At 41.2% G+C, this 27,951-nt stretch overlaps 1 protein-coding gene across 1 annotated transcript; it reads left to right on the top strand.

Annotated features, from left to right (window-relative positions):
• Window positions 1-418: 418 nt before the first annotated feature.
• On the top strand, window positions 419-27,944 carry LOC310939053 (formin-like protein 1; the record flags this gene model as incomplete). Its single annotated transcript, XM_083903720.1, has 26 exons — window positions 419-580; window positions 9,300-9,383; window positions 10,036-10,119; window positions 10,440-10,513; window positions 10,595-10,678; window positions 11,401-11,544; window positions 13,753-13,861; window positions 14,052-14,128; window positions 14,228-14,321; window positions 17,144-17,218; window positions 18,196-18,306; window positions 18,395-18,544; window positions 18,872-18,973; window positions 19,929-20,172; window positions 20,942-21,202; window positions 21,286-21,410; window positions 21,516-21,718; window positions 22,826-23,060; window positions 23,703-23,771; window positions 23,862-23,942; window positions 24,027-24,156; window positions 24,481-24,644; window positions 25,035-25,136; window positions 25,231-25,326; window positions 26,138-26,252; window positions 27,844-27,944. 26 exons carry the CDS (start codon window positions 419-421, stop codon window positions 27,942-27,944), a joined length of 3,276 nt encoding a protein of 1,091 aa, XP_083759846.1.
• Between the last annotated feature and the right edge of the window lie 7 nt (window positions 27,945-27,951).

The raw sequence follows: 27,951 nt of genomic DNA on the forward strand, positions 1-27,951 counted from the left end.
GAGTGATACCTGTCCTTCTTAATCGTATTTGTGTATATTTTATATTTTTTTAATTCAGTCTATCTTGTCAGCGGTATCAGCTCTGAACTCGCCTCCTCCCTTTTCTCTTTCACTTTGTTCAGCTGTCACTCAGCCTGTCACTCCTCAGGATATCCCCTTTCCCTCTTTCTAGGATTTCATAATGCACCGGGAACCTGCGTGAGGTCTGACTCTCATTCTGGTGGCCGTGCTGGATTTCGTCCAGCTGCTGGAGAGTGTGGACACAGTGACAATGCAGTGGGGTCACGAAAAAATAACGAAAGGTCACGGTCACTTTGAACTTTGAAGAACTTGACTTTGAATCTGCAAAACTGAGACTATTTTTTTCCTGAGAAGAGTTTATTTTTAAATTTTTTTTTAAACTGTTGGATTTACAATCATGGGGAACGCAGCAGGAAGTATGGAGGTGCCCCTCTCAAAGGAGGGCAAGACGGCAACGTTGCCTTCCACAGGCTCCACGGGCCCCCAGAAGCCAAGTGCGGCGCCGAAGCTCCCGATGCCACCTGAAGAAGAGCTGGAGGAGCGATTCAACGGCGTGCTGGTGAGCTGATGCTGTGCAGGTTTGCTGCTGCTGCTGCTGCTGCAGCACATTGTCACCTTTCACACAGAGCAGCAGCAGCAGCAGCAACACAAAGAGGCAAAGAATTTAGGATATGTCGGAAATGTGTGCGCGTTCCTTTTCGGAAACAAGCTTATCGCTGTGCCAGGTACACAATGTCGCTGTGGAAAGATACATACAGAGAGGTTCTTTATACGGAGGCTTACTGCAGCATTAGGGCTCACTGCACGGTTCGACTGGATGGAGAATGGCAGATCTGTTTACGTTTTAATAAGACGAACTGCAACTGAACTGAACTAGCACAGGCACGGCTTCAAATCAGCTTAAAATACCTAAGAGTCGGCGCAGTTGTAGTTGTAGTGGTCTGGGGAGGGCCTTTGTTGTCAGTCTGTGCAACAACTCCTGACCTCCTGAAAAACGAGTATTTTTGGTATAAAATCCCTGAAACTAAAATGACCTGCAAGCTAACACTAAAGAAAGTCAATAATGACGATTTCCTATTGTCCAAATGAGCTTTCTGTGCTCATAAACCACTACATGAATCCAAAACAAACCCATTTGTTGCAGTTCCTCAACAATTGATGGCCCATTGATATCAGATATAAAGTATAATACTCATTTCCCCCCTAGCGAAACAGATATTTGCTAACTCGATTCATAAGCTGTCACCAATCGCACCACATCTAGGTGAGGTTTCCTTGGTCATAAGCTTAGGAAACGCTTGTCATGCTCACTTAACTTTGAGTAGCAAACAGGCAGAGGGCGAGGATGTCGAACTTCATCCATCAACATCCCATCGTTTTATCGTTCCTGGGCTTCAAAACGCTCTTGTCAACACATATGGATGAACATGGTTAGAATGAGGGATACTGTCATTTAAAAACCAGTCTGGACATTCTCCTCTGACCTAAAGCCTTGAGATGGTTGTGCTTGGAAAATCCCAGTAGATCGTCTTGTTTCTTACAGACCAACAAACGTGCCATGTTCGTAGAAAGTTTGCAACCAAACATTATCGATTAATCTGTGGTTTATATGCTAGATGAATCGATTTGTTGTTTGTCAAACCAAAAGGATTACGTTTGAATACTTTCTTTCATACACGGAGCAAAAAACTTGTTTTTAAACCAATGAATCAGTTAACCAAAGAGTTGACGTTTCATTTAATAATCGATTAGTCATCGCAGCGCTAGCGCTAAGCTAGCTCCCTCATTTCTGATACTTTGAAGGGGACCGTATCTATGTTCCCCGGGTCCTATGTTCCCCACTTTGTATGAGACCGGGGAACATAGGACCCTTTCTCTAAAAAAGGGTCCTATGTTCCCCGCTGTTCACCCAAAAGGACCCGGGGAACATAGGACCCTACCCCTTACCCTAACCCTAACCCAAAGAGTTGACGTTTCATTTAATAATCGATTAGTCATCGCAGCGCTAGCGCTAAGCTAGCTCCCTCATTTCTGATACTTTGAAGGGGACCGTATCTATGTTCCCCGGGTCCTCTGTTCCCCGGGTCCTCTGTTCCCAGGGTCCTATGTTCCCCACTTTGTATGAGACTGGGGAACATAGGACCCTACCCCTAACCCTTACCGGAACCCCAACCCTAACCCTAACCGTTTACCCTGGAGCTCCACACCCAAGCTTCCACCAAGTGGGGAACAAAGGTCAGATGCTCGATCGGGGAACATTGGTACGACCCCCTTTGAAGTTCAGCAGGTTTAAATGTATTGATTTGCTGCCACGTGATTGGCTGTGCACCATATACAATGGTTGGATTTGTGTGAATCTCGGAAATGATCAGTTAACTCTACAACATTTACCCAACAATGGCCAAACAGTGACTCCATGCGCAGCATTTTTTCCCCACCACAGATAACTCTGTTTTTGTCCTCGTCGTCACCTCACAGAGCCGTCAATTGTCTCCCGTCGAACAACGACAGTGACAGACTTTTACGTCCACACTGTGACGACCGCTAAAAAACAAGACACATTTAATGTGGCGTCTTCGCTAACGCGGCTATGCTCGCTATGTTGCCCGACGACTCCGCCGCGTGATTGACTGCATTCCTCCTCATCGCGGCCTTCGAGGTGAACGATGATGATATGTGATGATATCATTGTGCAGCTGATGCGGTGATGGCACACAAACACAAGACAAACAAACACAGAGAGAGAGAGAGAGAGGCTGAAGGTATAGAGCCATCGATTAGAGCCCTGATAAATGGGACGTCCCTCCACTGAAGCAGTTCAATCAATGGGCGAGAGCTTTAAACGCTTCTTCTCAGGGCAGGACCACAACTCTAATTACTTCTGCTGGCAGAAGGATGTCACTTAAACTATCAGCTGATGTCTTTGTGTTGTTATGTAGACAAGTGTAGTCATAAAAGTGAAAATGATGTTCTGACTAAAGGCCTGAAAAATGATGTTTTGGGGTTTATCGACACGTTGAACAAGGGTTGTGTCCCCAACTTTACACATACAGAGGTAATAATAATAATAATGATAACTATATTATCCATCTTTAGTTCACATAATATATACATATTCACTAATAAACTGTCATTAATTATCAGTAATTGTCACATTTGATACAGCAGGTCAGCTGTTTGATGCTTTGACGTCATAGGTGCAGCTGTTGTGCACTAATTTGCATAGTAGTCCTCACAAGTGAATTGTGGTAAGATTAGTTAACTGTTTATGTTTAAAGTTAGGAGAAAACTGATTCTGCTGTCCAAATGAATGGAATTCAATGCAGTTTCTTGTATTTTTTTTTACCTCTTTAGGACATTTTCCCAGCTTAACCCTAGAACACTATCGCTCAAATTCAAAACACCATCACTAACGACGGGTGATTTTTTTTTACCCGAGATAATAAATACACCCAATAAAAAGTACTCGTCATCAAAATATATCAAAACATGACAATACATGACACATTTGAGTAGTGTTCTTTTATTTTAAACTGTGTCATGTCTAACAAAATGAAAGAAAAGGAATCATGAGGGGACCATATAAAAATGCTCCAAAGTTACTGGAAAATGAGGAATTGGGGATTTAAAAAAATCAAAAAAAAAAAATTAATAATGAAGAAAATAAAAAATCACATAAATGTATTTGCTCGGGTGAAAACCACCCGGCAATGGTGTTCTAGGGTTAAACTCTAACCTCGTGTTTAGTGTTTAAGCCAAAAAAACTTGTCCCAATGAGGCAAAACCTTATCTCTGAGGAACTGGTCAAGTTTTTTGAAGGTTTGAATAGTGGTTAGGTTAAAGTTTGGCATTAAATGTTCACGGTTAAGGGATAATGCTTTATATCAGCTGCCCAAATGAATCAATTTAGTGCAGTGTCTTACCTAGAATAGCTGTGCAAACTGTGTGTGTGTTTATACTTGCATTTTAGGACATTTTCTAGCTTAAACACTATCCTTGTCAGGACCTGTAGTCTTCAAGACCAGAAACTTCTCCTAATGAGGCAAAACCTTATTTCTGAGGAACTGGTCATGTTTTTTGAAGGTTTGAATTGTGGTTAGGTTAAAGTTGGGCATTAAATGTTAGGGAATAATGCTTTATATCAGCTGCCCAGATGAATGAATTTAGTGCAGTGTCTTACCTAGAATAGCTGTGCAAACTGTAAGTGTGTGTTTATACTTGTATTTGTCCTGAATGGAGAAACCTAAACCATAGGCAAAACCTAATTTCTGAGGAACTGGTTAAGTTTTTCCTGGTTAAGATTATAGTTAAGGAATAATGTTTATAGTCCTTAGAAGAACTGCTGTGCAGGCTTGGGTGTGTGTTGGATGTGGACTCACTCCCACAATGAGTGACTGTGCCACAAGTGTCCTGTGCCAAGTGCTGCAGATTTCTAGCCTTTTTTTGCTGGGTATGGAACTGCAGCAGAGTGTGAGCTGGCATTTGCATCAGTTTAACTAATCACTGCATCAGATTAAAAAAGAGAAAGAAAAAGTCTTCTTCTGACACCAAACTGGGCTGTTAACATTCAGATTTGTTACCAAATATAGATCCTCTCTCCTCCACCATGCCAGAACCCCCCCCCCCCACACCTCCTCTCTACTCACCACCTCCCCCCCTTCCCTTCGCCCCACATCGTCTGTCGATGCAGCAAAAAAAACCTGCTCTGAGATACTGGGTCTGCATGCAAACCAGCCTGTGCAGTCTGTGTGTGTGTGTGTGTCGTTGGTCTCTCTCTGCAGATGCTCAGAGAGGGAAAAGAGGGAAAAGAGACAAAACGAGTCCTGTGCAAAGCTGGATCATTTGCATGCGAGCGTGCAGTATTTGTGTGCGATATCCAAGCAGAGGAAAGCGGGGGGGGGGGGGGGGGGGGAGGGAGAGAGAGAATATGTCAGTGATGCTTTCATCACACGACGATTCCCTGTGCGTGACGATGACGACGATGATGCCGCCGCTGCAGCATCGTCAAAAATGGCAGGAAATCAAGAAAATGAAAAAACGTGCATGTGCACAGTTTGTGACTGTGAGTTCACCAAGGGCGTCGTTCAAGCTTTGCCAGATTTACGTGGAGCACTTTAGTTCCTCGTCCTTTTTTACATAACACTTTGCATATTTCCCATCAGGGAACGCAGCAGTGGGTGGAATTGTAAATGTACATCTGTGGATTTGTGAACTGTACATACACAGAGATACAGAAAAAAAAAGAAAATTAAAGGGGAGGTCATTTTGTGGCTCTTCTTCTACATCTTAGAATACAATACGGCAGAATAACATTTATATTTTTGAACTGAATGCCACCTTTTTTTTTTTTTTTATCATTTTCTACATGGCAGCACATTACTCCTGCTTACCAAAGAGAGTTTTCATGGTTGTCATGATTTCCCTACTCAGAGCGGGTGACATCAACCCCCATGCAAAACCTTCACCATGATCAGATAGTTGGTTTGGTGACTGCAGCCTTTAACCCCCCCCTCCCCCCCACTATAGTTTCCCTTGCACTAACCCAAGGATCCTGTAATTCATGTGAATCCTGTTCTTCACGTGAATCCAGTGGGACGGCTATGTTAAAAACGGTCGAAACACAAGAGCAGAAACAAGCTCTAGATTGAGCTCCAGATTACTGTGTGATGTTGTGAAATCAGATCATAGGAGGAAAATAGAGTAAAAGGTTTCAGGGAGAAAACCCAGATTTAGAAGTAATTATTATTCAGCCACTGCTGCAAACTCATGATAATTTCATTGATCGACGCTTCGGGGACAGTCAGCACATTCAGGGGATTCGGGAGCGAGTCCGTATGCATCATTCAGTGACACACACCCACACACACACACACACACACACACACACACACACACACACACACACGTGTGTCCCACTTCTTTCGTTATACCTGCAGTTTGAGCCACGTATTAAAAGATGACACAGTTTTATTACATTTATACTTAAGAGTGTCAGTAAGTGTTGAATTCACAAGGCAGTGGTTTCAGAAACCACACACACACACGCAGACGTAAACACCAAACCAGACTGAACAATAAGTTCTAATTGATGTCTGGTCTATAGTCTGTATGAATATGAATGACGTAGCCTTTTGAAAACAACTCCCTCAGTTAGGGATGGGAATCGGTTTCAGTCCGAAAAAGTCACATTTTAGCTTTTTAATTCTTCTTTTTGAGAGCACGATTTTTGCTATACACGGTCGGAGAGTCATGTGTTTTGAAATGACTCGGCACAAATGTGTTGTTCACAGCTTCAGGGCCAAGTGAACTTGGCTTGTAACCACAGGGTTGCCAGTTTGAGTCCCCACCATGTCAAAAGAAGGGCTGAGCAAGGTACCCAACCCCCACTGCTTCTAAATACAGAGAGAGAATTACCTCTACGGGATTAATAAAATAAATAGTTCATAAATGGTCAAAAATAGAGCCGCAACTAACAATTCGTTTTGTAATCGATTAATCGTTTGGTCCATAAAATGTCAGAAAATGTTAAAAAACGTTGATCAGTGTTTGTCAAACCTGGAAATGACGATGTTCTCGAATGTCTCGTTTTGTCCACAGACCAAAATGATTCAGTTTTTTAATGATTTCTTTGTTTATGTGGAGCAAAGAAACAAAGAAAATATTCCCATTTAAGAAGCTTAAGCGATCAGAAAGCTTGTTTTAATCATGAAAAAAGCTTCAGCTCTAGTCAAAAAAACGACTGTTTTTGAATAATATTGGTAGATACTCAAGTTTTTGATATCGGTATTGGTATCGGACACAAAAAAGTGGTATCATCCCATCCCTACTTTTAGTTACTGAATATAAGCAGCACTTACTGATCCATAAGCTCCATTCGTCAGACCTAGTTTATCAGATTCACACACACACACACATTGATTTCCTGATTCTCCTGTGCCCCTGTTTTTGAGCATGACGCACACTCAGGAGCTTGGTACGACTTTTTATTACAACAGCGCTGTTACAAAAAAGAACACTCACATATAGAAGCTGCTAATAATGTGCTTCAGCTGAGGCTTAACTATTATATCTGAGGCCCCTCTGGAGAAGGTGAAACAGCAGTAAATCACCCACTAAGTAACAACTGCTGGACATTCCTCTGCAGGCCTGAGTCAATGCTGACTGAGCTGAGCCGTGAGCTCGTGATGGACGCTCAGGTCACTCGGCTTCAGTGACTAAGAGGAGGAGGAGGAGGAGGAGGAGGAGGAAGGGTGGGCTGATGAGGGTAAACAGATATGACACCAGGAGGTTCTGTGGCATTTATGCTGCTGCTGACTGGGGTTTTGTCCTTGAGTGGGAGTCTCCTGTCGATTAGCCCAGTTTTACATGCGTGTGTGTTTGTGTGTGTGTGCGGGCGGGTGTGAGATTATAATTAGTACAGCTGATGTGTCTGTGTTCAGTAAATGGGGACACCACGAGCGGATTCGTCGGAATCTTTCATGTGGACTTTTCAGAAAAAAAAAAAACTTCACCAAGGACAAAACTTTATCCGGACAGATTTTACAGCTGACAAACGAGAAGTTAGGAGTTTGTCATTGAGCAGCTTTTCTGAACAAATCCTGAACCGCAAATGCACAAGTGTTGGAATTATTATACAATATTAGGCATTTTACAACACAGTAGGTAGAGGAGGTGCAGTTTGAGTACTTTCATTTCATGACAGTTGGATTAGTTTACTGTTAACTTGACAAATTAAGGTTGTGGGTATAAAACATGTGATAAAGTTACATAGTCACATACACTATTAGAAATAAAAGTGGAAACATATAAGGTTCTTCGGCTTGTCCTCATAGGAGAACCCTTTTTGGCTCCAGGTGGAACTTTTATAAAAAGGTTCCACCTCGAGCCAAAAAGGGTTCTGGAGGGTTCCACCAAGAACCCTTTCAAACCATATATTCAGGAAATGGGTTTTAAAGGGTTCTACGGATCAAATTGGTTCTTACTGGAACCTTTAGTTTTACCAAGAACCCTTGAAAAACCCTTACTTTGGGAAAGGATTATTCAGAAGCAAATGGTTCCAAGTAAAACCTCAGCTCTTGTACAAGGACCGTTTTGGAACCCTTATTTCTAAGAGTGTACACTTTTAGAAATAAAAGTGCTAAGTACCTTTGTTGGGTTCCACCAAAAACCCTTTTAAAACCCTTATTCAGGAAAGGGGTTTTAAAGGGTTCTTTGGATAAAAATGGTTCTTACTGGAACCTTTAGTTTTACCAAGAACCCTTGAAAAACCCTTTCTTTGGGAAAGGATTATTCAGAAGCAAATGGTTCCAAGTAAAACCTCAACTCTCGTACAAGGACCGTTTTGGAACCCTAATTTCTAAGAGTGTACACTTTTAGAAATAAAAGTGCTAAGTACCTTTGTTGGGTTCCACCAAAAACCCTTTAAAAACACTTATTCAGGAAAGGGGTTTTAAAGGGTTCTTTGGATAAAAATGGTTCTTACTGGAACCTTTAGTTTTACCAAGAACCCTTGAAAAAACCTTTCTTTGGGAAAGGGTTTTTCAGAAGAAAATGGTTCCAAGTAGAACCTCAACTCTTGTAGAAGGAACCTTTTGTAACCCTTTGGAACACACTCTCATGAGAACTATTATTTACTATATTTCACTTTCTTTAATTCTACTTTTGGGGCCAAAAGTTTTCCCATCAAATTTTGAATCATGGACAATTTTTTTCTAATCTGTAAAGTTTTGTTGATTTCGTTGCCACATGTACACGCGTGTTCGCCATTTGTTCGGGAGTTCAAATGGATTTGTCTTTGTCCAATTTGAGATTATTATACAGTACAAACAATAAACAAGATTAAGGATTAAGGAAGTCAGATTTCTGAGGATAATTCATCCCCAGAAACAGAAGAAGGGCTGTTCTTCACTACTAATATCTCATTATTGATTTGATCTAAGGTTCCGTGTAATCGCAGCGGTGTAACATTAGCAACAGATGTGTTGTGACAAACCAAGCCTGATATCATGACCAGTGCGGTTATCGCACGCCTGTGACGCAGAGAGTCACCAGGAAGTGGACGCTGCTGTGACGAAGCTCAGGGTGAAACCGTTTACAGCACGGTCATGAATTAGTGAAGAGGTGAACTGACCAGGGGCCAGTGATGTGTGATATTATTGTGTTTGTGGTCACATCAGAGCACATATTCCTCCCTGTCTCATTCAGAACATCATGCAGGTACAAGATAATAATGATAATAATAATAAAATATTTGCACTTTTTTTAATTTCTCCTTCCAGAACACGATGAATCTCCCACCGGACAAGGTGAAGATCCTCGGTCAGTACGATAACGAGAAGAAGTGGGACCTGATCTGTGACCAGGTGTGTTTTGAATTCCACCTAAATCTGTATTTAAAGTCAGGTAACAATTTAGATTAGGGAACACATAATTATATATAATTAATATTATTAGGTGCTTACTTACATATATAAGTCGCGTACTAGTCCTTTATTAGTAATCATTAAGCACGTACAAACAGCTTACTCTACATAACCTTATTCTACCACTATTATGACATGAATTAAGATTTTTCCTACATAATATATGCTTTATATTTACTAATAAAGAGCTAGTATGCGACTTATATGCATGTTAGTAAGCACCTAGTTAATGCTGAATATGTGTTTAAAAAAAAACAAACAAAAAAAAACATCCCAACCTGCACAAACACAAACACAAACACACACATGAGGACGCTCATCAATATTGCACATCATCCCTGTAGCAACAGCAGCGGGTTCGGCCTAAACAACTGTGACTCATGCAGCTTTTCTCCACTGAGGGATGATCTGAGATCTGAGAGGATAATTTAATATAAAATAACTGCCGCATCATATTAGAATCATATCTGGGAGCCTTTTTAGATCAAACCGCCTGGGAAATGTTGTGTAATGAAAACATTCACTTCTGTGTTTGTGTGTTTTTCTCTCTCTCTGTGTGTGTGTGTGTGTGTGTGTGTGTGTGTGTGTGCAGGAGCGTTTTCAAGTAAAGAATCCGCCATCGGCATATTTGGAGAAGCTGAAGAGTTATCTGGATCACGGAGGAGTCAGTCGGAAGGTACGTATCTGACACTTTATGGCGATTTTTAATATCTTCAACTCTTAACACCATATTTTTTCTCGATTAAACTTATATTGGGAAGGAAATAAAACGCTAACCTGTAGATTTATCCACTCTGATTGAATAATTGAGACATTTCTGAGTGTTTGTAGTGATTGTACACTCCAAACACCAAATATACCCTTCAATTAATCCTAAATCAGTGTTCAGTAATTAGCGTGGAACAAGGTGCTCTAAATCCTCTCATCATCTGTGTCATTTTAGGAATAATGAAGCATTTACTGACCTTATTAGATAATATCATGTTTTCGTGTCAGTTTAAAAGACGCGTCCCGGAGTCCACGCAGATCCTGAGAGAGCTGGAGATTTCCCTGAGGACCAATCACATCGGGTGAGTCATCTTTATTTTTTTCTTTCTTTTTTACTTTCTCCATAAAAATCACTATAATCCGAACGTACTTTCTGCTTTCAGCTGGGCTCAGGAGTTCCTAAACCAGGAGAACCGAGGCTTAGATGTTCTCGTGGATTATCTGTCGTTCGCTCACAGTGCTGTCACGTACGTGTCAGCTGATTTTTTTCTTTCATTACTTTTTTCTTTTTATTTATTTAGTTTTCCAGTTTGCTTTTTTTTTATTTTTTTTATTTCAGTTTAGTTTTTAGTTAATTCAACAAATGATTTAGTAGTTTTAGTCTTAGTTTTTCAAGTATTAAGAGAAAGCCTTGACTTGTAGACGCCGGAAAAGGATGAAAGAACGTGACACAAAATATGGATTATCAAATCTCTAATTTCGTTAGCCTGATAGCATAGTTGCTAAAGTCATAATTGAACGTTTTTCGGAAAACAAGAAAAAACATTTTTTTTGGGGGTGGGGGGGGGGGGGGGGTAAAACAATCAAAACCAAAAAAATAACTTAGGCAATTAAGCTATTAGGCTAACCATTTCAGTTAACTAAATTAGTTTTTAACTGCTAGTTTTACTTTTCGTTAACTATAATAACCCTGCGTGGAATACTGCACATTTTTGCTCCCAGTTCAGATCTGGTGTTTGCATAATGCATCACAGGTGATCAGGTCACACATGGACTTCCCAAGATGCATTTGGAGTTGGTCTGGGATGCATTTTAACAGTATGAACACAAATGTGTTCCCGTTTGGCATCAAAATGAGTGTCTGTCAGCTGATACTGTCAGGGCACTTGTGCCAGATCTGAACAGGACCACACTCCCTGTCACTGCATCAAACCAAAATTAAAATCTGTCAAACATCTGTGACTCGCAGGTACGACACGGACGCCCTGGACAACGGCTCGGTGCCCGCGGATAAACACAGAACGGCGGAAAAGTCCATGGAGGACGTGAGCAGAAGCGCCAGCAACTCTCCGTCGCACAACGCCTCCAAGAGCAGCAAGGGCTTCGCAGGCAGGTGGGAAGACAGACGTTATATTTACTGTGTGTGACAAAAAAAAAAAGTATGAAGGAATACAAATGTAAAACAGGTGTGTCCACTTTGGCTAGAGAGGAGAACACATGCGTGAAGTACTGTCATCACAAACCCTGAGTTAATGCTCTTTGTTATCATGTCGATTTGCACTCAAACAAAAATACAATCACAGTGTTTGACAAAGTGCTTGTTCATGCACAGAAATCCTTCGTAAGCTGCAGACGTTAGGTTTGGTTCTGCGAAAAACTGTTTCCTGTTGCAGAGCTGAGGCTGTTTACGCTTGATTTCTAGGAGGATTTAACATGCACACACTAGCACTCGTACACAAATACATGCAGGCATATTCAGAAAAATTATATGAGGGGTTGTGTTTCCCTCCCCTGACTAGTTAAATGAAAGCAGTAAAGTATAATGGAAGTAGCATTTAGCCACCGGGGGGGGGGGGGGGGGGGGCAACTTGACTGGTTGCAAAAATAACTCAGAATTGATTTAAAACACACAGTAAACATTTTTTAAAGAATGCGTTATTTGCCTTTAATCCTTCTTTATTACACAGCAGTGGTGAACCACACAAACTGGGCAGTGGGAAGCACGTATCTGCGCCAATTCCCAGCCCTTGACCCATGCTGGGAATTGAACTGGTGACCCTTCAGTTTAATTTAGCCAAATTTAGCCCTCTCCTCTTGGCCATGGGCTGATTTTAGAAATTCTGTTCCAATTTAGAGGAAAAAACGATGAGGCCCGTCACCTATGAGTGAATTCTAGTGTTATTAACAGCTGGTATCATCCAGTAGATCAGGGGTCTCAAACTCAAATGACCTGGGGGCCAATGTGCATCTATTGGGTCATGAGGGGGCCGGCCTTGAGACTGTTCACAATATTGCATCATGATATCACACGTATACTTAATAATACTCTTTATGATGCAAAGTTAATGTATTAATATCAAAAACATTTATTTTAAATTACATAAATAATAGTGTGGACAACTGTAATTAAAATTTGGACCAGGACCCGTTTCGGGGGCCACTGCCATTTGTGGCTCGGGCCCTAACAAGCGTATATATATATATATATATGTACGTAATTGAATGTTGTATATGATACATTTAATAATGGGATAATTATGATTATAAATGTCTTCTTATTATTGTTATAAAAAAAAAGCAAACATAATATATTCTATCACCTCGCTACACACTGGGTTTAAAAGACGGTGGGGCCATGTTTTCATTATCTCATGATATTAAGTGGGGGGGCCGGATGCGATCGATTGGGGGGCCGCAGGTGGCCCCCTGGGCCGCCAGTTTGAGACCCCTGCAGTAGATGCTTGTTGCAAGTGACCTATGTACATTTCCAGTTCCAAAAAGAGACATTGTACCAGTGAAAATCACAAATCTCTGTCCACATCCATTTTTATACATACTCGCAGCAAAAGACCCAGGTTCGCGACCCTTTTGTGCATGTTCTCCCCTGTGTGTGTGTGTGTGTGTTTTTATTTTTTTGTCAGGTTCTCCCTGGTTTCCTCCCAAAACATGCAGATTAGGGTTAGGATTAGGCAATTTGGACACTCTAAATTAACCATACCATGTCTATTTCTGTATGTGGCCCTGTGATGGACAGGCGTACCCTGCCTTTTGCCCTATGACAACTGGATGGAATTAATAGATTGAGAAAATAATACTATATAATAATAATATAGATTGGTCGCTTAAGTCTTTCAGTGGACATGGCAACCATTTGTAAAAGAGCTGATGTCTGAATGTTGTCACTTTAAAATGACAATAATGCTTACGAAATTGCAATAAGTAGTAGTTTGAGCATGTGTGTGTGAAGCATCACTTCAAAAGCGTAGATTCTCAGACGTATGATTGTCGTGTAGGAAGTGCATTCCTTATCGTTGAGAAATCTGTCACATCGCAGATAAACACACACACACACAAACACACACAAACACACGCTCTCCGGCCTCTCGTTAGAAAAAAAAAACAAGAGTATCCGGTTTCTGTCTGGCGCTGATCCGCAGCTCCGAAGTCTAACATACCACGTGTCATCAAAGCCACCACTTCTCTACGGCTGATTAGCAGAAGTAAAAGATCACAAACACTGATGTATTGTGCTTTTTAAGCGTCGGTCGGCTTCAGGGCTGCTAACAACAAACCCGTAACTGCCGCATCTCTCACCTGGCAGATTCCACTCTCTCCAAAACAGGAAAACTGCGAGGAGCTCACGCGTCGTCAGCCAGAAAGACGACGTGCATCTCTGCATCATGTGTTTACGTGCCATCATGAACTACCAGGTACTTTGAAACAACCGCCCACTCGACATTTTAGTTTGGACGACCTTTTGTGTCCTGGAAGAGGAAGATACCAGGCCAAAATTTACAATGATAATTAATTGTTCGATTACAAGATGCACAATCAAGAAATACATGAATAAATACATCATTAAAGGATACTTATACATTTTGTGTGCATATATGTCGTCAGTCTGGGTTTAACCTGGTGATGCAGCATCCGTGTTGTGTCAATGAGATCACGCTCAGCCTCAACAACAGAAACCCAAGGTAAACACAAAACATATTCTGTATATATGTATATATTTATATATATACAATACTCTTCATTAAAAGAAGAATGTTGATGATTCAAATGTTATCTTTCAGGACTAAGGCGCTGGTGCTGGAGCTCTTGGCTGCTGTTTGTTTGGTGAGAGGAGGCCACGACATCATCCTCTCGGCCTTCGACAATTTCAAAGAGGTACGATTGAAGTAATGTGTAATATGTTTGCATGTTTATTGTTTGTTTTTTTATGAGTAGAATCACAAAGTTTAATTCCAACAATGTTTCACATTTCAATTCTGTGGAAAAAACCGTGTGAGTAACACTCAATTCTCTTATTTCTATGAGATTTTTAAATGGTTGTTGAGTAAAAATGCAGAAAATCATAAAACATCTTTTGATATTTTCGAAGAATTTTGTTAAAATGTGTGTTAAAATAAGAAATTATGATTCTCCCCGCAAAAAGCAACACTTATGCTACTTTTCCATGAAGTAAAATGGTGGTAAATGACTCTGAATGTTAAAGGTGCCATATGTAAGAATGTGGCCAAAAACGGTTACTACATTCAAATTCAAAATACCGAGGTTTGTTAGATTTCGTTTTCCGACGTAACTGGCAACCTGTGGTTGCTCGGCAGCTGAGACTCTACCGACTGCAATGATTGGTAGACGGCGGTAGGTGGCGCCACATGCCAAAACATGATTTCAAAACATAAACATGATTTGCAGTCTGCAAAATATTTTTTTTTAATGCAAATATTTTGTCTGTACTGTTGTTGTTGGTGAGTTCAGTTTGTTATATGAACATTATTCCTGAGTCTCTGTGACATATTAGGAGGATTTTATGGCCAGTTGCTTTAGATTTATTACATAATGCACCTTTAAGTTAATACAAAAAAAAGCCACTTAATGTTTATATGTTCATGGTTTTCCATGTTATTTTTAAGGATTTCTACATCAACTCTTACCATAATACCTCTGACATTCCAGTTTGTTCTTTAACGTGTTTAAAAGCAGGTTAAGGGGAACCCCCAAAGGGACATACCCCCCCCCCCCCAATCCCTTCCCCCGCCCCGACCCTGTCAGCTGCTGCATGCAGTTGTCCCGCCGCCAGCGAGTGAAGAGGTGTAAAAAAAATAAATGTGAACCACTTGTTGCGTTTGTCTTTGGCCTCTCCTTGGCCTCCTCTCTCATCTTTGCCTGACAAAGCAGCAACTGTCGCCATCGCGTCGCCTCCTGTGGTTTCTGCAGCGCTGACAGACGAGAGCATGAATGTGAACCTGGACGTCTATTTTTGTAACGCCCAGTGATTTTAGCTTCTGGATTGAGACGTGTTCAGTGTATAGTGTCGGGTAGTCTCATGGTCTGAAAGTCATGGACGTGACAAACCAAAGTCAATATTTTTGCTCCACAGGAAGAACAGTTTTCGTTTTTTTTTTATTTGGCTTTTGTGGCCATAATTTACCAATTCAATTCAATTCAATAGAAGCCCAACGAGAAAAAATCTTTTAACAGGAAGAAATATCTGACAGAACCAGACTCAATGATGTGCAGCCATCTGCCTAGGCCGGTTGCGGTGAAAGGAGGGAAAAAACCCCACCATACTTTGTGTAAAGAAGGAGTTATTGTGACTGTGTTTCTTGAGATTTTTGGTTTGCGGAGGCGCACGGCTGCTCTGTCGTGATTTTCATTGCAAATGTTATTCAAAATGTGTGTGTCTGTGTGTGTGTGTGTGCGGTCCATGTATTACTAAGGTTGTGGGGACCAGAATCTGTTTACACAGTCCACATTATGGACACTTGACCAAAAGCAAGTCCCATTTTTTGGGCGAAGACATGTTTTAAGGTGAGGTTTGGGTTAGGTTAAATGGTTAGGATTAGGATTAAGCCTCCAGGAAATGATTGTAAGTCATCTTCTGCTGCTTAATCCCGCACATGAGGGTCACAGGGGGGCGCTCTTGTGCCAATCCCAGCTGACATAGGCTGCGAAAGTCATTTTTTGTATTAGTTTTGCTCTTCAGGTGTCTGCCCTGTAACCAAGCAAACAGAGGAAGAAAGCCAACGTTAAATTAAAGCTGGCTCTTTGTAAGGACCAAATCCTCTGGCAGCACCGGTCCTCTCTCGCCTGCTTGATTAGCACGGCGTCAGTTTACCACAGCAGTGACTCGAGTATCACAGTGAGCGGCTCTTGTTTTTGGTGCTGCTGCAGTAACGTGGTGTGTGTGTGGATGAGAGCCAGAGGGAGATTGAGGAGTGTGTGTGGGGGGGTTGGGGGGAGAAAGATGGAGAGAGTGATAGAGTGGGATAAAGAGTGCTCCTGGTCAATGGGCACACAGCCAGGAGCCGGTTTTATGTGTCCCTCGGTAGCAGAACACGAGCGTTGCGTTGGACTGTGCGGGTTGCCAGGTCGGCATGCTGCATTATTTAGCAGACATGAGTGGGCAAAAAAAAAAAAGGGGGGTGGGGTGGGGGGGGGGGGGGCAGAATATGAGGCGGCAAACAGAGACAGACTGCAGAGGTTCTGCTGAGAGAAAACTGTGAGGATTTACCTCCGTTTCACAAAAGCAACATTCTCTGCGTGGGCAGCAGGAGATAAAAGAAAAACACTGAATATTATGTGTTGGTTCGCCTGGAGAAATAAAAAAAAGTAACGACGCTGCACTGTTGTATGTGTCTGAGGCCACAATGAGACAAACAAACGGCAGCCGAGTAATCTGTCGTCACAGCACAAGCGATAGGTAGATACAGTGAATAGGATGGATGGATGGTGTTTTAAATACATTTCTGTGTGCGTACACTGCCCCCTGGTGAGTACAAGTGGAGGGAAACACAGTCGACAGAATGTCTTCCGTCATCATTAGAGCGTGTCTCAGATCTCAGGAGACGTCACAGAGATTCCAGAACTCAACAATTAATCATGAATCACACTGAGGAGAATTAAAGGCGTAATTATATCATGTCAGTGTTCATACTGAGCTGCCTGCTGTGATCTGATGTTGTTGTTGTTGTTGTTTTTTTCAGGTGTGTGCAGAGAAAAGCCGCTTTGAGAAGCTCATGGAGTTTTTCCGCGCTGAAGACAGCAACATTGACTTCATGGTGAAGTTTAATCCTTTTTAATTGTCATTCTAAACGACTTAAATGGTGTTTTGGTTAGATTTCTATTATGTTCATATCATACCAACAGAACAAAGCCTCTTTGTATAAAACACAGTGTGGACCAGAACAATAGGAATAATGAACCACTTAAACCCCAGAAAATGGCAGTCGTCCTGTTTAATTAAAAAGAAAAAAGACCTGTGTGCAATTATGCAAATGTGAATTCTGAGTACAGGGAATGTTTTTGTTGAAATTTAAAATGTGTTTATTTATTTATTTGATTATGACGTGTGCCAGGAGGGATAAAAAGTTACTGCATAGCATTTAATACATTTGAACAAATGTGAATATATGGATGATTTAAATCCAGCAAGTAATTAATTTATAAATATATTATATTATAATGTTATATTGGCTGATTAGATGCTTGTCGGGTAACAGTTTAATTATACGATGAAACACAGCAGTCACAAATACAAAGACACTCAATTAAAGTTCTGTTATTTGACGAATACGTTAAAGGCGCCATATGTAAGAATGTGGCCAAAAACTGTTACTACATTCAAATTCAAAATACCGAGGTCTTTTAGATTTCTTTTTTTTTTACGTAACTGGCAACCCGTGGTTGCTCGGCAGCTGAGACTCTACTGACTGCAATGATTGGTAGACGGTGGTAGGTGGCGCCACATGCCAAAACATGATTTTAAAACTTAAACATGATTTGCAGTCTGCAAAAAAAATGTTTTAATGCAAATATTTTGTCTGTACTGTTGTTGTTGGTGAGTTCAGTTTGTTATATGAACATTATTCCTGAGTCTCTGTGACATATTAGGAGGATTTTATGGCCAGTTTCTTTAGATTTATTACATAATGCACCTTTAAATATCCAGTTTTCTAACAGTACAAATGTATCCTGAGTTTTCCCATACTATATATATGTATATATATATAAAGTATTCTCATTGTCTGTCCGTCAGGTGGCCTGCATGCAGTTCATCAACATCGTGGTCCACTCAGTGGAAAACATGAACTTCAGAGTTCACCTTCAGTACGAGTTCACCAGACACGGACTGGACGACTACCTGGAGGCAAGTTTGACCTTTTTTGAAAATTGACACAGTTTTTTTTGTGTTCTTTTGTTTAATCTAACATGTTCTGTTGTGTGTGTGTGTGCAGAGGCTGAAGTTCACAGAGAGCGACAGGCTGCTGGTGCAGATCCAGGCCTACCTGGACAACGTGTTCGATGTGGGAACTCTGCTGGAGGACGCCGAGACCAAGACCACGCTGCTGGAGCACATGGAGGAGCTGCAGGAGCAGAACACACAGGTGCTGTCAGGCAGGATTTAGAACCTTCTTATACACTTAAACTGTGCTGCACATTTAATCTCCAATAGATTAATCTGACCTGAAGGTGGCAGTTTACAGACACTTCTAGTCCAAGCTGCCCAAATCCAGGTATACACAGCATGTAGAGACTTAATCCTTTTTTAGGATTAAAGGGTATGAAGAAGACTTTAATTACCCAAAAGAAAAATGCTATTCATTTGTAGTTTTGGGTTTATTGAGTGATTGTCGGGCAAACATTTGAATTTGAAATAACTTTTAGGGGCATATGAAGATAATAATGATCTGTTCCTAAATCTTGTGTCACAGTTCAGCAGCCGACTTCAGGAGAACGACAGGGAAGCGATGGAGAAAGTCTCAGAGTTGGAGAAAAAGCTCATTCAAACCACCAAAGAAGTGGAGCTCCTGAAGGTAACGTTCACTCTTCTCCTCCTCTCTGTGTTTCCTTAAAGGAAAAACATTATTCTTTCTTCATCTTGTTTGCTATTGAATATTTAAAACACTGGTTTTCCAGTTTCTCCCGATGGGTGAACACAGGGCCGGCCCAAGGCATAAGCAAACTAAGCCGCTGCTTAGGGCCCCGTGACCACTAGAGGCCCCCAAGAGCAATTAACTAAAAAAAAAGTTTGGGTTGCTGTAGTTTATTTCGAAATTTTCTCCCCATTTTTTATCAAAGCTTTTTCACAGTTTTTACATAGTTGTCAGATGTGATTATTTAACTTTATATTTTATTTATAAACCATTTTTATTACCTTGATCCGGGTGCCTCTGTTGATTTACATTATTATTTCAGTATTTGTTTGATATTTGTTTATTTTATTTAATGCTGTATTTTTTACATATAAAAGTCAATCCCCCCCCAAAGATTGTGCACATTTTTAGATTTTCAGACCTTAATATCTTAATATTTTATTTATAAGCTGTTTGGTTTTATGTATTGATTCTCTTTGTCACCAGTAGGGGGAGTTGCTGATTTTGCCAAATATTAATTGAAAGATGTTTCTGTAAGTTTGCAAATCTGGTGTCTGCTTCCATGCAACATAAAAGTTCTCACATTTAGATTTACAAGTGTATTCGTATTTGTGACAGAGTAGAATAAGTAGAATACCTTTAGTATAGCCGGTGTGTGAATGATCAGTAATCATCATTATTATTGGCAGTAACAGAGGGCCCCCAAAATCCAAATTTTTCTTAGGGCCCCATGGAGGGCTTGGGCCGGCCCTGGGTGAATAGAAAGTACTGATGATGATTCTCTTCATCCAGAATCAGTGTCAGACATCTCCAAAAGTCACTAATCAGGAGCAACTGCACTTGTTTCACCACTTTTCCGAGAGGCTAGAATGACTCACGCATGTATGTCTTACAGGAGAGTCTCCGGGAATCGAGCGCTCAGGCGACTCTGCTGCAGCAGCGCGAACAAGAGCGCGAGACGGAGCGCGAAGGCGAAAGGGAGCGAGAGCGAGACAAGGACCAGTCCACCCAGGCCTTGAGGGAGCTGGAGGCCAAAGTTCAAGCCCTGGTCGAGCAAGGGGTCGTTCGGATGGAGCGCTCCTCGTCGGGACACCTGGAGATTCAGGTGGTTCCTGTCATCCAGCACGTGATACAGAAAGGTCAGAGCTGGTTTTTAATATGAAACCTGGCAGCACTAATGAGGTCGTCCTCTTCAGGAACTATAGTTCAAATAATAACATATTCACTTTGAATTCAACCAACTCACTTGAAAGAGTCAATTTTAAGTTTAGAAAGAGATATTTTTTGTCACAAGGGCACATTAAAATGTTGAATAAACATAAAAGAAAAGAAAAAAAATCCATATTTTAAAATTACATTTTCAGCCTTTCCTTCAAAAACTTAAGTGAGCTCTTGGGGCAAAATTAGAAAATGAATTAGCTCACACATTTATGCTCACTCACATTTATATCAAATTGGTCTTTGGACTGTGGAGTACTTGTAGGAAAAACCCACATAGATACAGAGAAAACCTGCAAACTCCACACATAAAGGTTCCTGGTCAAGCTCAGACTTGGTTTCTCTTGTTATAAGGCGATAGTGATAAGGTATAAATTCTAATAAATGTAGTAAATTGCAGCCAGAATGTCAATCTAACTTTTCTCAGTTGACTTCACATCAGCCAATATATCGTGACTTGACTTATTACTCACAACATCAAAATTCACATTTCCATTTCACGAACCTTGGATAAATCAGCGCGAGTCCGACGGCAAAACGGCCGCAACTCGAGATCATTTCACCCTGAAAATATTGGATTTCGAGAGCTGTTCTATGAGTTGGTCTTTAGTGAACGCGCACAGATGGAAGAACACATTTGAAAAAAGAAGATTAACTTCGTTGAACGTGTCGTTTCCCCCAATGCCACAGCCAAAGATGAAGCAGGAACAGGAAATGACACCACGGACTCCCCGGATTCCATTTCTGAAGGTTCTCTGCAGTCAGTGGAGACACAAGCTTCTGCACCTCCACCACCTCCTCCACCACCTCCTCCTCCTCCACCGCCGCCGCCACCTCCTCCTCCACCTCCGCCACCGCCGCCACTCGTCTCAACGACAGCTCCTCCTCCTCCACCTGTTGCTCCTCCACCTCCTCTGCTGCCTTCTGGAGGTGGGGCTGATGGGAGCTCAGGTGGGTCTCATGCGATATTATCCCTTTTGTGTTATTTTGCTTAATATCAATAATTGATCATCTGGAACAATTTCTTTTCCTAGGCTCTAAAAAAAAGAAGACGGTTCAGACCAAATACCGCATGCCTCTGTTCAACTGGCAGGCGCTCAAGTCTAACCAGGTGGCAGGAACCGTCTTCAACGAGCTGGATGATGAGCACGTGTTAGAGGTTTGAACAATAATTCGTGTTTCCAGTCTTTTAAATCTCCGTTTCCTTTGATGCTGATGTGGCATAAATACAAACTATCGTATCCTAATTGCTCTCTTCTCTCAGGAGCTAAACATGGCTAACTTTGAGGAGCAGTTCAAGACCAAAGCCCAGTCCGCGCCGTTAGACGTGGGCACCATCAAGATGAAAATGGTCCACAAGACTCCCAGTAAAGTCTCTATAATGGAGCCCAACAGGGCCAAAAACCTGGCCATTACGCTGCGCAAAGAAGGAATGGCTGCGTCCGACATCTGCCGTGCCATCGAGACGTAAGTGGGAAACCTAAAGAACATGTCCATGAAATTCAAACTATTGTTTTTATCTATATTGTTTCATCAAGTTAGAATGAGTTACTTCTGTATGTTTTTGAACCATAAATGTGTTTCTATAGTGAATAGTGCCGTTATCGGCGTTAGCGCACACGTGTGACGCATTTCCACGATGACTGACCGGAAAAAGACGCGCGTTACGTCATGTTTACGTGACCACATGTTAAAATGAGTCTGTAAAGTAACGCTAAACTTTAAAAAACAGAGGCACACATACGCAGTACACAGGTACGCTAGTTATTTGTAGCGCTGCTATGGAAGTAAATCTGTGCCATCTGAGTTTGAATTCGAATTTCTAGCACTGAATTATTTTGCATTGAAATTAGACTTTGAATTTTAAAAACCATCAAATTACAAGCAGTTTTTTTTTGCCATTGATTTTTTTTCAACATTGAAATAAATTCAGTGTAAAAAAATTCAATATCTCAAAAAATTCAGTTGCAAAAAATTCAGTCTCAAAAAATTCACTTGCAAAAACGATGATGAATTTTTTGCGACTGAATTTTTGCAAGTGAATTTTTTGAGACTGAATTTTTTGAGACATCAATTTTTTTGCAACTGAATTTTTTCAACGTTTTCAACAATTTCAACGATGAAAAAAAATCAATGGCAAAAAAAAAACTGCTTGAAATTTGATGGTTTTTAAAATTCAAAGTCTAATTTCGATGCAAAAAAATTCAGTGCTAGAAAATCGAATTCAAACTCAGATGGCACAGATTTACTTCCATACGCTGCTCTTTTCGTTTAACAAACAGATCCCTTAGTGACCAACCGGCGCTAAGGGAGCTAACGCAGCTAACGTAGCTAACTGGTAAACGGTGCCTGGACTCCGTAAACATGACGTGTTAAGGTGCCCATTACTAATTGTGAACTATACATTGTTCCACGTCAACCAACAAAAGACTACTAATTATTGTTATGGCAATATCATATCATTAAAGAATAACATTATGTATATCGCCCACCCTGAACGGTTGCCCCAAAAAAATGGTTTTCACTACTGACGTATGAGATAAGATACTTATAAAATCGGAATCCTCCCTGCAGGTACAACCAGAAATCTCTAAGCCTGGACTTCCTCGAGCTCTTGGAGCGCTTCATCCCCACAGAGTACGAGATGAAGCTCATCCACAGCCACGAGTGCGAGGGCAGGCCCGTGGACGAGCTCAGCGAGGAGGACCGCTTCATGGTTCACTTCAGCAAGATCCCGCGACTTTCTCAGCACATCAGCACGCTCACCTTCATGGGCAATTTCCACGAGAGCGTCCGGCTGATCCAGCCTGTGAGTTCCCCTGTGGGGGTGAAGGGGGGGGGGGGGGGGGTTATGTAACATGAGCTGAGTGTCAGGGAGGAAAGTTTAAGTAACATGCAAAGTTTGACTATGACGTTTGACCCTGATCACCCACCGTATAATCTGCTTTACTTCTTCTACATGGAATAATGACCATTTCTGTACATTTTTGAACTAAACTCTCTAATGTGATACTGAAGGAAAACATGTTTCTTTAGAAAACCGTTGGATTTTAAAGATATTTTCTGTAGAGTTATTGTTTAAAGAAGCATATATTTATGATATTAAAGGGTTTAAAAGTAAATTTTCCTTGACTTTGCCGACAACTCTAGACCATTTGTTTTCCATTTAGGGGGAAATATCTCTTCCCTAGTTTAGTTTAACTTTTAATTTTATGGGTTTGTTTTGACAGGGACGGTGCACATTAATACACATTGCCATAGTTAGCCGAATAACTTTTATACACAGTATATAAAAGCTTATTTTTCCTCCTCTTGCTGCATAATATATGAGACCAATTAACTATTTACAACAAAGAAGAGTAAAGTTCCTTATAAACACTGGACTTCATGACAAATGCACTGATGTAAAAGTCAAATTCAGTGCAAAATACATACAACTTTATTCTTTCAGCAACTCGATGCCATCATTGCCGCGTCAATGTCGATCAAATCCTCGGGGAAACTAAAGAAAATCCTTGAGGTCAGTTGCTTTTATTATTGCGATGATGATTAAAAATGTTGCAGAAAAGTAAACGTCACATTATTTGTTTTTTCTTCTATGACCCGAAAGATCATCTTAGCGTTCGGGAACTACATGAACAGCAGCAAGCGCGGGGCGGCGTACGGTTTCCGCCTGCAGAGTTTGGACTTGGTGAGCAAAAACGGCTTCGAACCACAACCGTATTACACGATATCAGGCTTCAAAGTTTGACTTTTCATATTTCATTTTCCAAAGCTGTTAGACACCAAATCCACAGACCGCAAACAAACGCTGCTGCACTTCATCGTCGGCATCATTCGTGAGAAATACCCTGAACTCCGGTCCTTCTACACGGAGCTGCACTTCCTGGACAAGGCGTCCATGAGTGAGTCATTTCTTTGTTGGAAAGGTGTCAAACTGACCTGCTTTACACGCTAATCCACTGGACTAATTGATTAACCAAATCATTATTTCAGCCCTAAATAGAAGTGTCAAATGTCATATTTAATAAGAAGACTTGCCTTTGTGCAGCTTATCTTTTTCCTTTGACCCTGAAACCACAGCGTGACCTTTTCGCTCGGCTTAAATGCCATATAATATAATTACCGCGCGACACTCGCAGTGATGGGAATGTTAATTTTGAAGGCCTCTCTCTCTCAGTGGCCTTTTGAACAAAAAAAAAATGACAGTGCCTCTGTGTCTCTCGCAGTCTCATTGGACAGTATCCTGCAGGATGTGCGAGCTCTGGAGAGAGGCATGGACGTGACCAAGAGGGAGTTCTCCGTGGAGCAGGAGAACCCCGTGCTGCAGACGTTCGTCAGCAGGAACACGGACGTGCTCGACCGTCTCGCGGCTGATGGGAAAACGGCACAGGTCAAACTTTAATGAAGCATCTGTGATAACTGTGTTGTGTACACTCTTAGAAATAAAAGTGCTAAGTAGAACCATATAAGTTTCTTCTAGCTTGTAGGAGAACCCTTTTGGAGGGTTCCACCAAGAACCCCTTTAAAACCCCTTTATTCAGGAAAGGGGTTTCAAAGGGTTCTCTGGATCAAAATGGTTCTTACTGGAACCATTAGTGTTACCAAGAACCCTTTAAAAACCCTTTTTTCGGGAAAAGGGTTTTTCAGAAGCAAATGGTTCCAGGTAGAACATCAGCCCTTGTAGAAGGACCCTTTTGGAACCCTTATTTTTAAGAGTGTATATTCATTTTTGGGGTAAATTCAAGAGCTGAAGTTGATTCTGTGTTATATTCTCTTACAGGACGTGTACAACTCGGCCGTGGAGTACTTCGGAGAGAACTCCAAAACGACTCCTCCCTCCATTTTCTTCCCAGTTTTTGTCAGATTCATCAAAGCGTACAAGGTCAGATTATTGTCTTTTAAACAAACCAGAGCTGGTGTTGTTGTTGTTGTTATTCTTATTATTATTTTACCTTCCGGTGTTGTATCCCTGACAGCAAGCTGAGCTGGAGAATGAGCAGAGGAGGAAACAACACGTCCTGAGCTGTGAAGCTCCAACGTCTCCACCTAAGCCTAAAGTCGTGGAAAATAAGGTAACGTCTCAGTTCTGCTCGCTGAAATTAGGTGAAAAGGTGACGTTAGAGTAATTATTTAGAGTAAGTAAGAATTTCCATTCTAGTTAGCACAAGCTAGGTCTAAACCACAACTCAAGGCCCGGGGGCCAGATGTGGCCCGCCACGTCATTCTATGTGTCCCGCGAGTGATTAATTGGTCTTAAAAAATCTGTGTTAAAATAGGTCTATGCTGCTTTAAGGCGTGCGTTGACCATAGACTACATTTCCCACAATGCATGGACGATTACGTTACCCGCAAAGTGACGGCACCACCACTAGATCGCAAATGTATCATTGTATACGCGTCATGCGACAAGTGATGAACACAGAAAGTTATTTAGCAACATGTTACCTTTATTTAACATTATATTTGGTTACATTTAGTTACATGTATTCTGACAGCCCTGGTGTAAACTTAATAAAAGAGCACTCAAAGTGTGTCACTGACGTCCCTAATCCTGATTTAACAAAGGAATTGATTAAATATTCCAAAAAAAAAAACTCGCCTTTGGACGCAGAACGGTTAAATAAGTAACAGAACGCGTCGTTAAATAGTTAAACTTTTTTTACTGGAGTAGAAAATGTGATGCGACGGCTTAATTATATTGTTTTTATGCGACACTGCAGAGGCACATGTATCTTTCATGGGGGTCTTTTAACGGATCTGTTAAATTAAAAACAATGGCGATGCATAAAAGATCACCTGTCCTGCTCTCGCCTCTGCAAATGAAATCCGCGCAATAATTGACGACAGCGGAGCTTCAGATGTCGGATGTTTGGGATGTTTCAGGTGTCCGTGGCGCCCAAACTGCCGCAGATGGACTTGATAGCGGAGCTGAAGAGGAGGCAGGTGTCTCCTCTGGTGAGGGAGGGGAAGGACGGAGCCATCGAGGACATCATCACAGGTACGGAAAACAACCTGAAGACCACGTGACTCTGCATCTTTCTGCTTCCTCCTTTTCTTCAAAAATCTTCACTTATTTCATTCTTTTTTTTGATTATTCCTTGCTTTTTCTTCTTCTTCTTCTTCTGCGTCTGCGGCGCTTTCCAGCGTTAAAATCCGTGCCCTTCACGGCTCGCTCTGCCAAACGCTCCTCTCGCCTCTTCTGTGACTCTGTCTTCAGTGACGAGGTGACTCCCGGGGCCTCGTCTGGTTTATGGTACAGATTATTATTGATGATGATGATGATGATGATGATAAAGCTCGTCTGCATGGTTATGATCACATTGCAGGGTTTTTCGCCATATTATCAATACAAACAAAACACGTAAGATGTGACTGTTCATTTCACGTCACATTATAAACCCTTAAAATCAACCACATACATATTAGTAGAGTAGATTAGCAAAAAAAAAAAAAAAAATCACATCTGGAAAGAAGCACCATTTCACTGAATGGGTCATTCTTTTGAAATGCCTTGAAGACAATTTTTACATGGTGGCCACTGTGGGTACTGCAACAGAAAACCCCATGGAGCCCAAAAGCAATTTTCCCATTGACCGCAATAGTAAAAGAGACGCCTGTAAAAGTGTCCACAGGACACCTCGAGACATGGACACAGGCTTTTATAGATCTTTATATGGTAGTGACACTACTGCGCATGCTCCATGGGCCCCATAACCCGGAAATAAACGTGGAAGTCAAAAACTTTTTGGGCATATGCGCTGGGTGAGCAGCTTCATGGGAATGAACGGAAGCGAAGGGGCGGTGCTCTATCCAGTTCATATAAAACAACCATGCATAAGCCATGTAAATTTCAAAAAGGAAAATGCATTTATTTTATTTATTTATTTTTAAAGGCCATTATTAAAGATGGCCGCCATTTCCAACCGTCTTTTACATCAGAATTTTTTATTTCGTGGGCTGATTTCAGTGATTTTAAAGGAAGCTTCTTAGCCTCTCCAGTATAAAAATGTATGATTTGATATCAAGATTATACCTATTAGGCAATTTTATACAAAGTTGCCCTGGAAATATCATTTCGGAGCTTGAATTGGTGGAAACAATGGCAGCCATCTTGATTTTTGTGTGGCTAATGGTTTTTTTTGTGCCAATTTTGGTGCTTCTTTCCACAAAAAAAATGCAATAATCTGCTCTACTATATTGCACACACACATTTAATAGTCATAACTTATTTGGAAGTTGATACTAATTGGAGAGGAAGTAGAAACGGGCTCATACACACACGTCATAATCTGCCAATATCCTCAGTGCTCTTTACAGTATTTGTACATTTAAGGCTCAACTGAAACCGCCTGATGCTTTTAAAAGAGGATATTGTGAATTATAGACGTGAAAGCAAATCCTTTTAAACTAAGCTGTGGTTGAGGTTTGGTGAAGTTCAGGCCCCAAAAACTACCTTTTTACTCCACTGCAAATAATAACTAATATACTGTAAGTCAAGTTAAATGCAATTTAAACCCAATCTTATGCGTTAAAGCCCCATGCTTATCTAAGAGTATGTTTTCTTTTTTTTTTTTCATCCTACGTGTCAGATTTGAGGAATCAGCCGTACAGAAGGGCAGACGGAGTTCGCCGCAGCGCCAAGTGGAAAGCGGGACAGCAGCTGCACGTGTCCTCAGACATTTCTCTCTGAGAAACAA

The sequence above is a fragment of the Microchirus variegatus genome (genome assembly GCF_963457635.1).
Source record: "Microchirus variegatus genome assembly, chromosome: 17".
In the NCBI taxonomy this organism is placed as follows: domain Eukaryota; kingdom Metazoa; phylum Chordata; class Actinopteri; order Pleuronectiformes; family Soleidae; genus Microchirus; species Microchirus variegatus.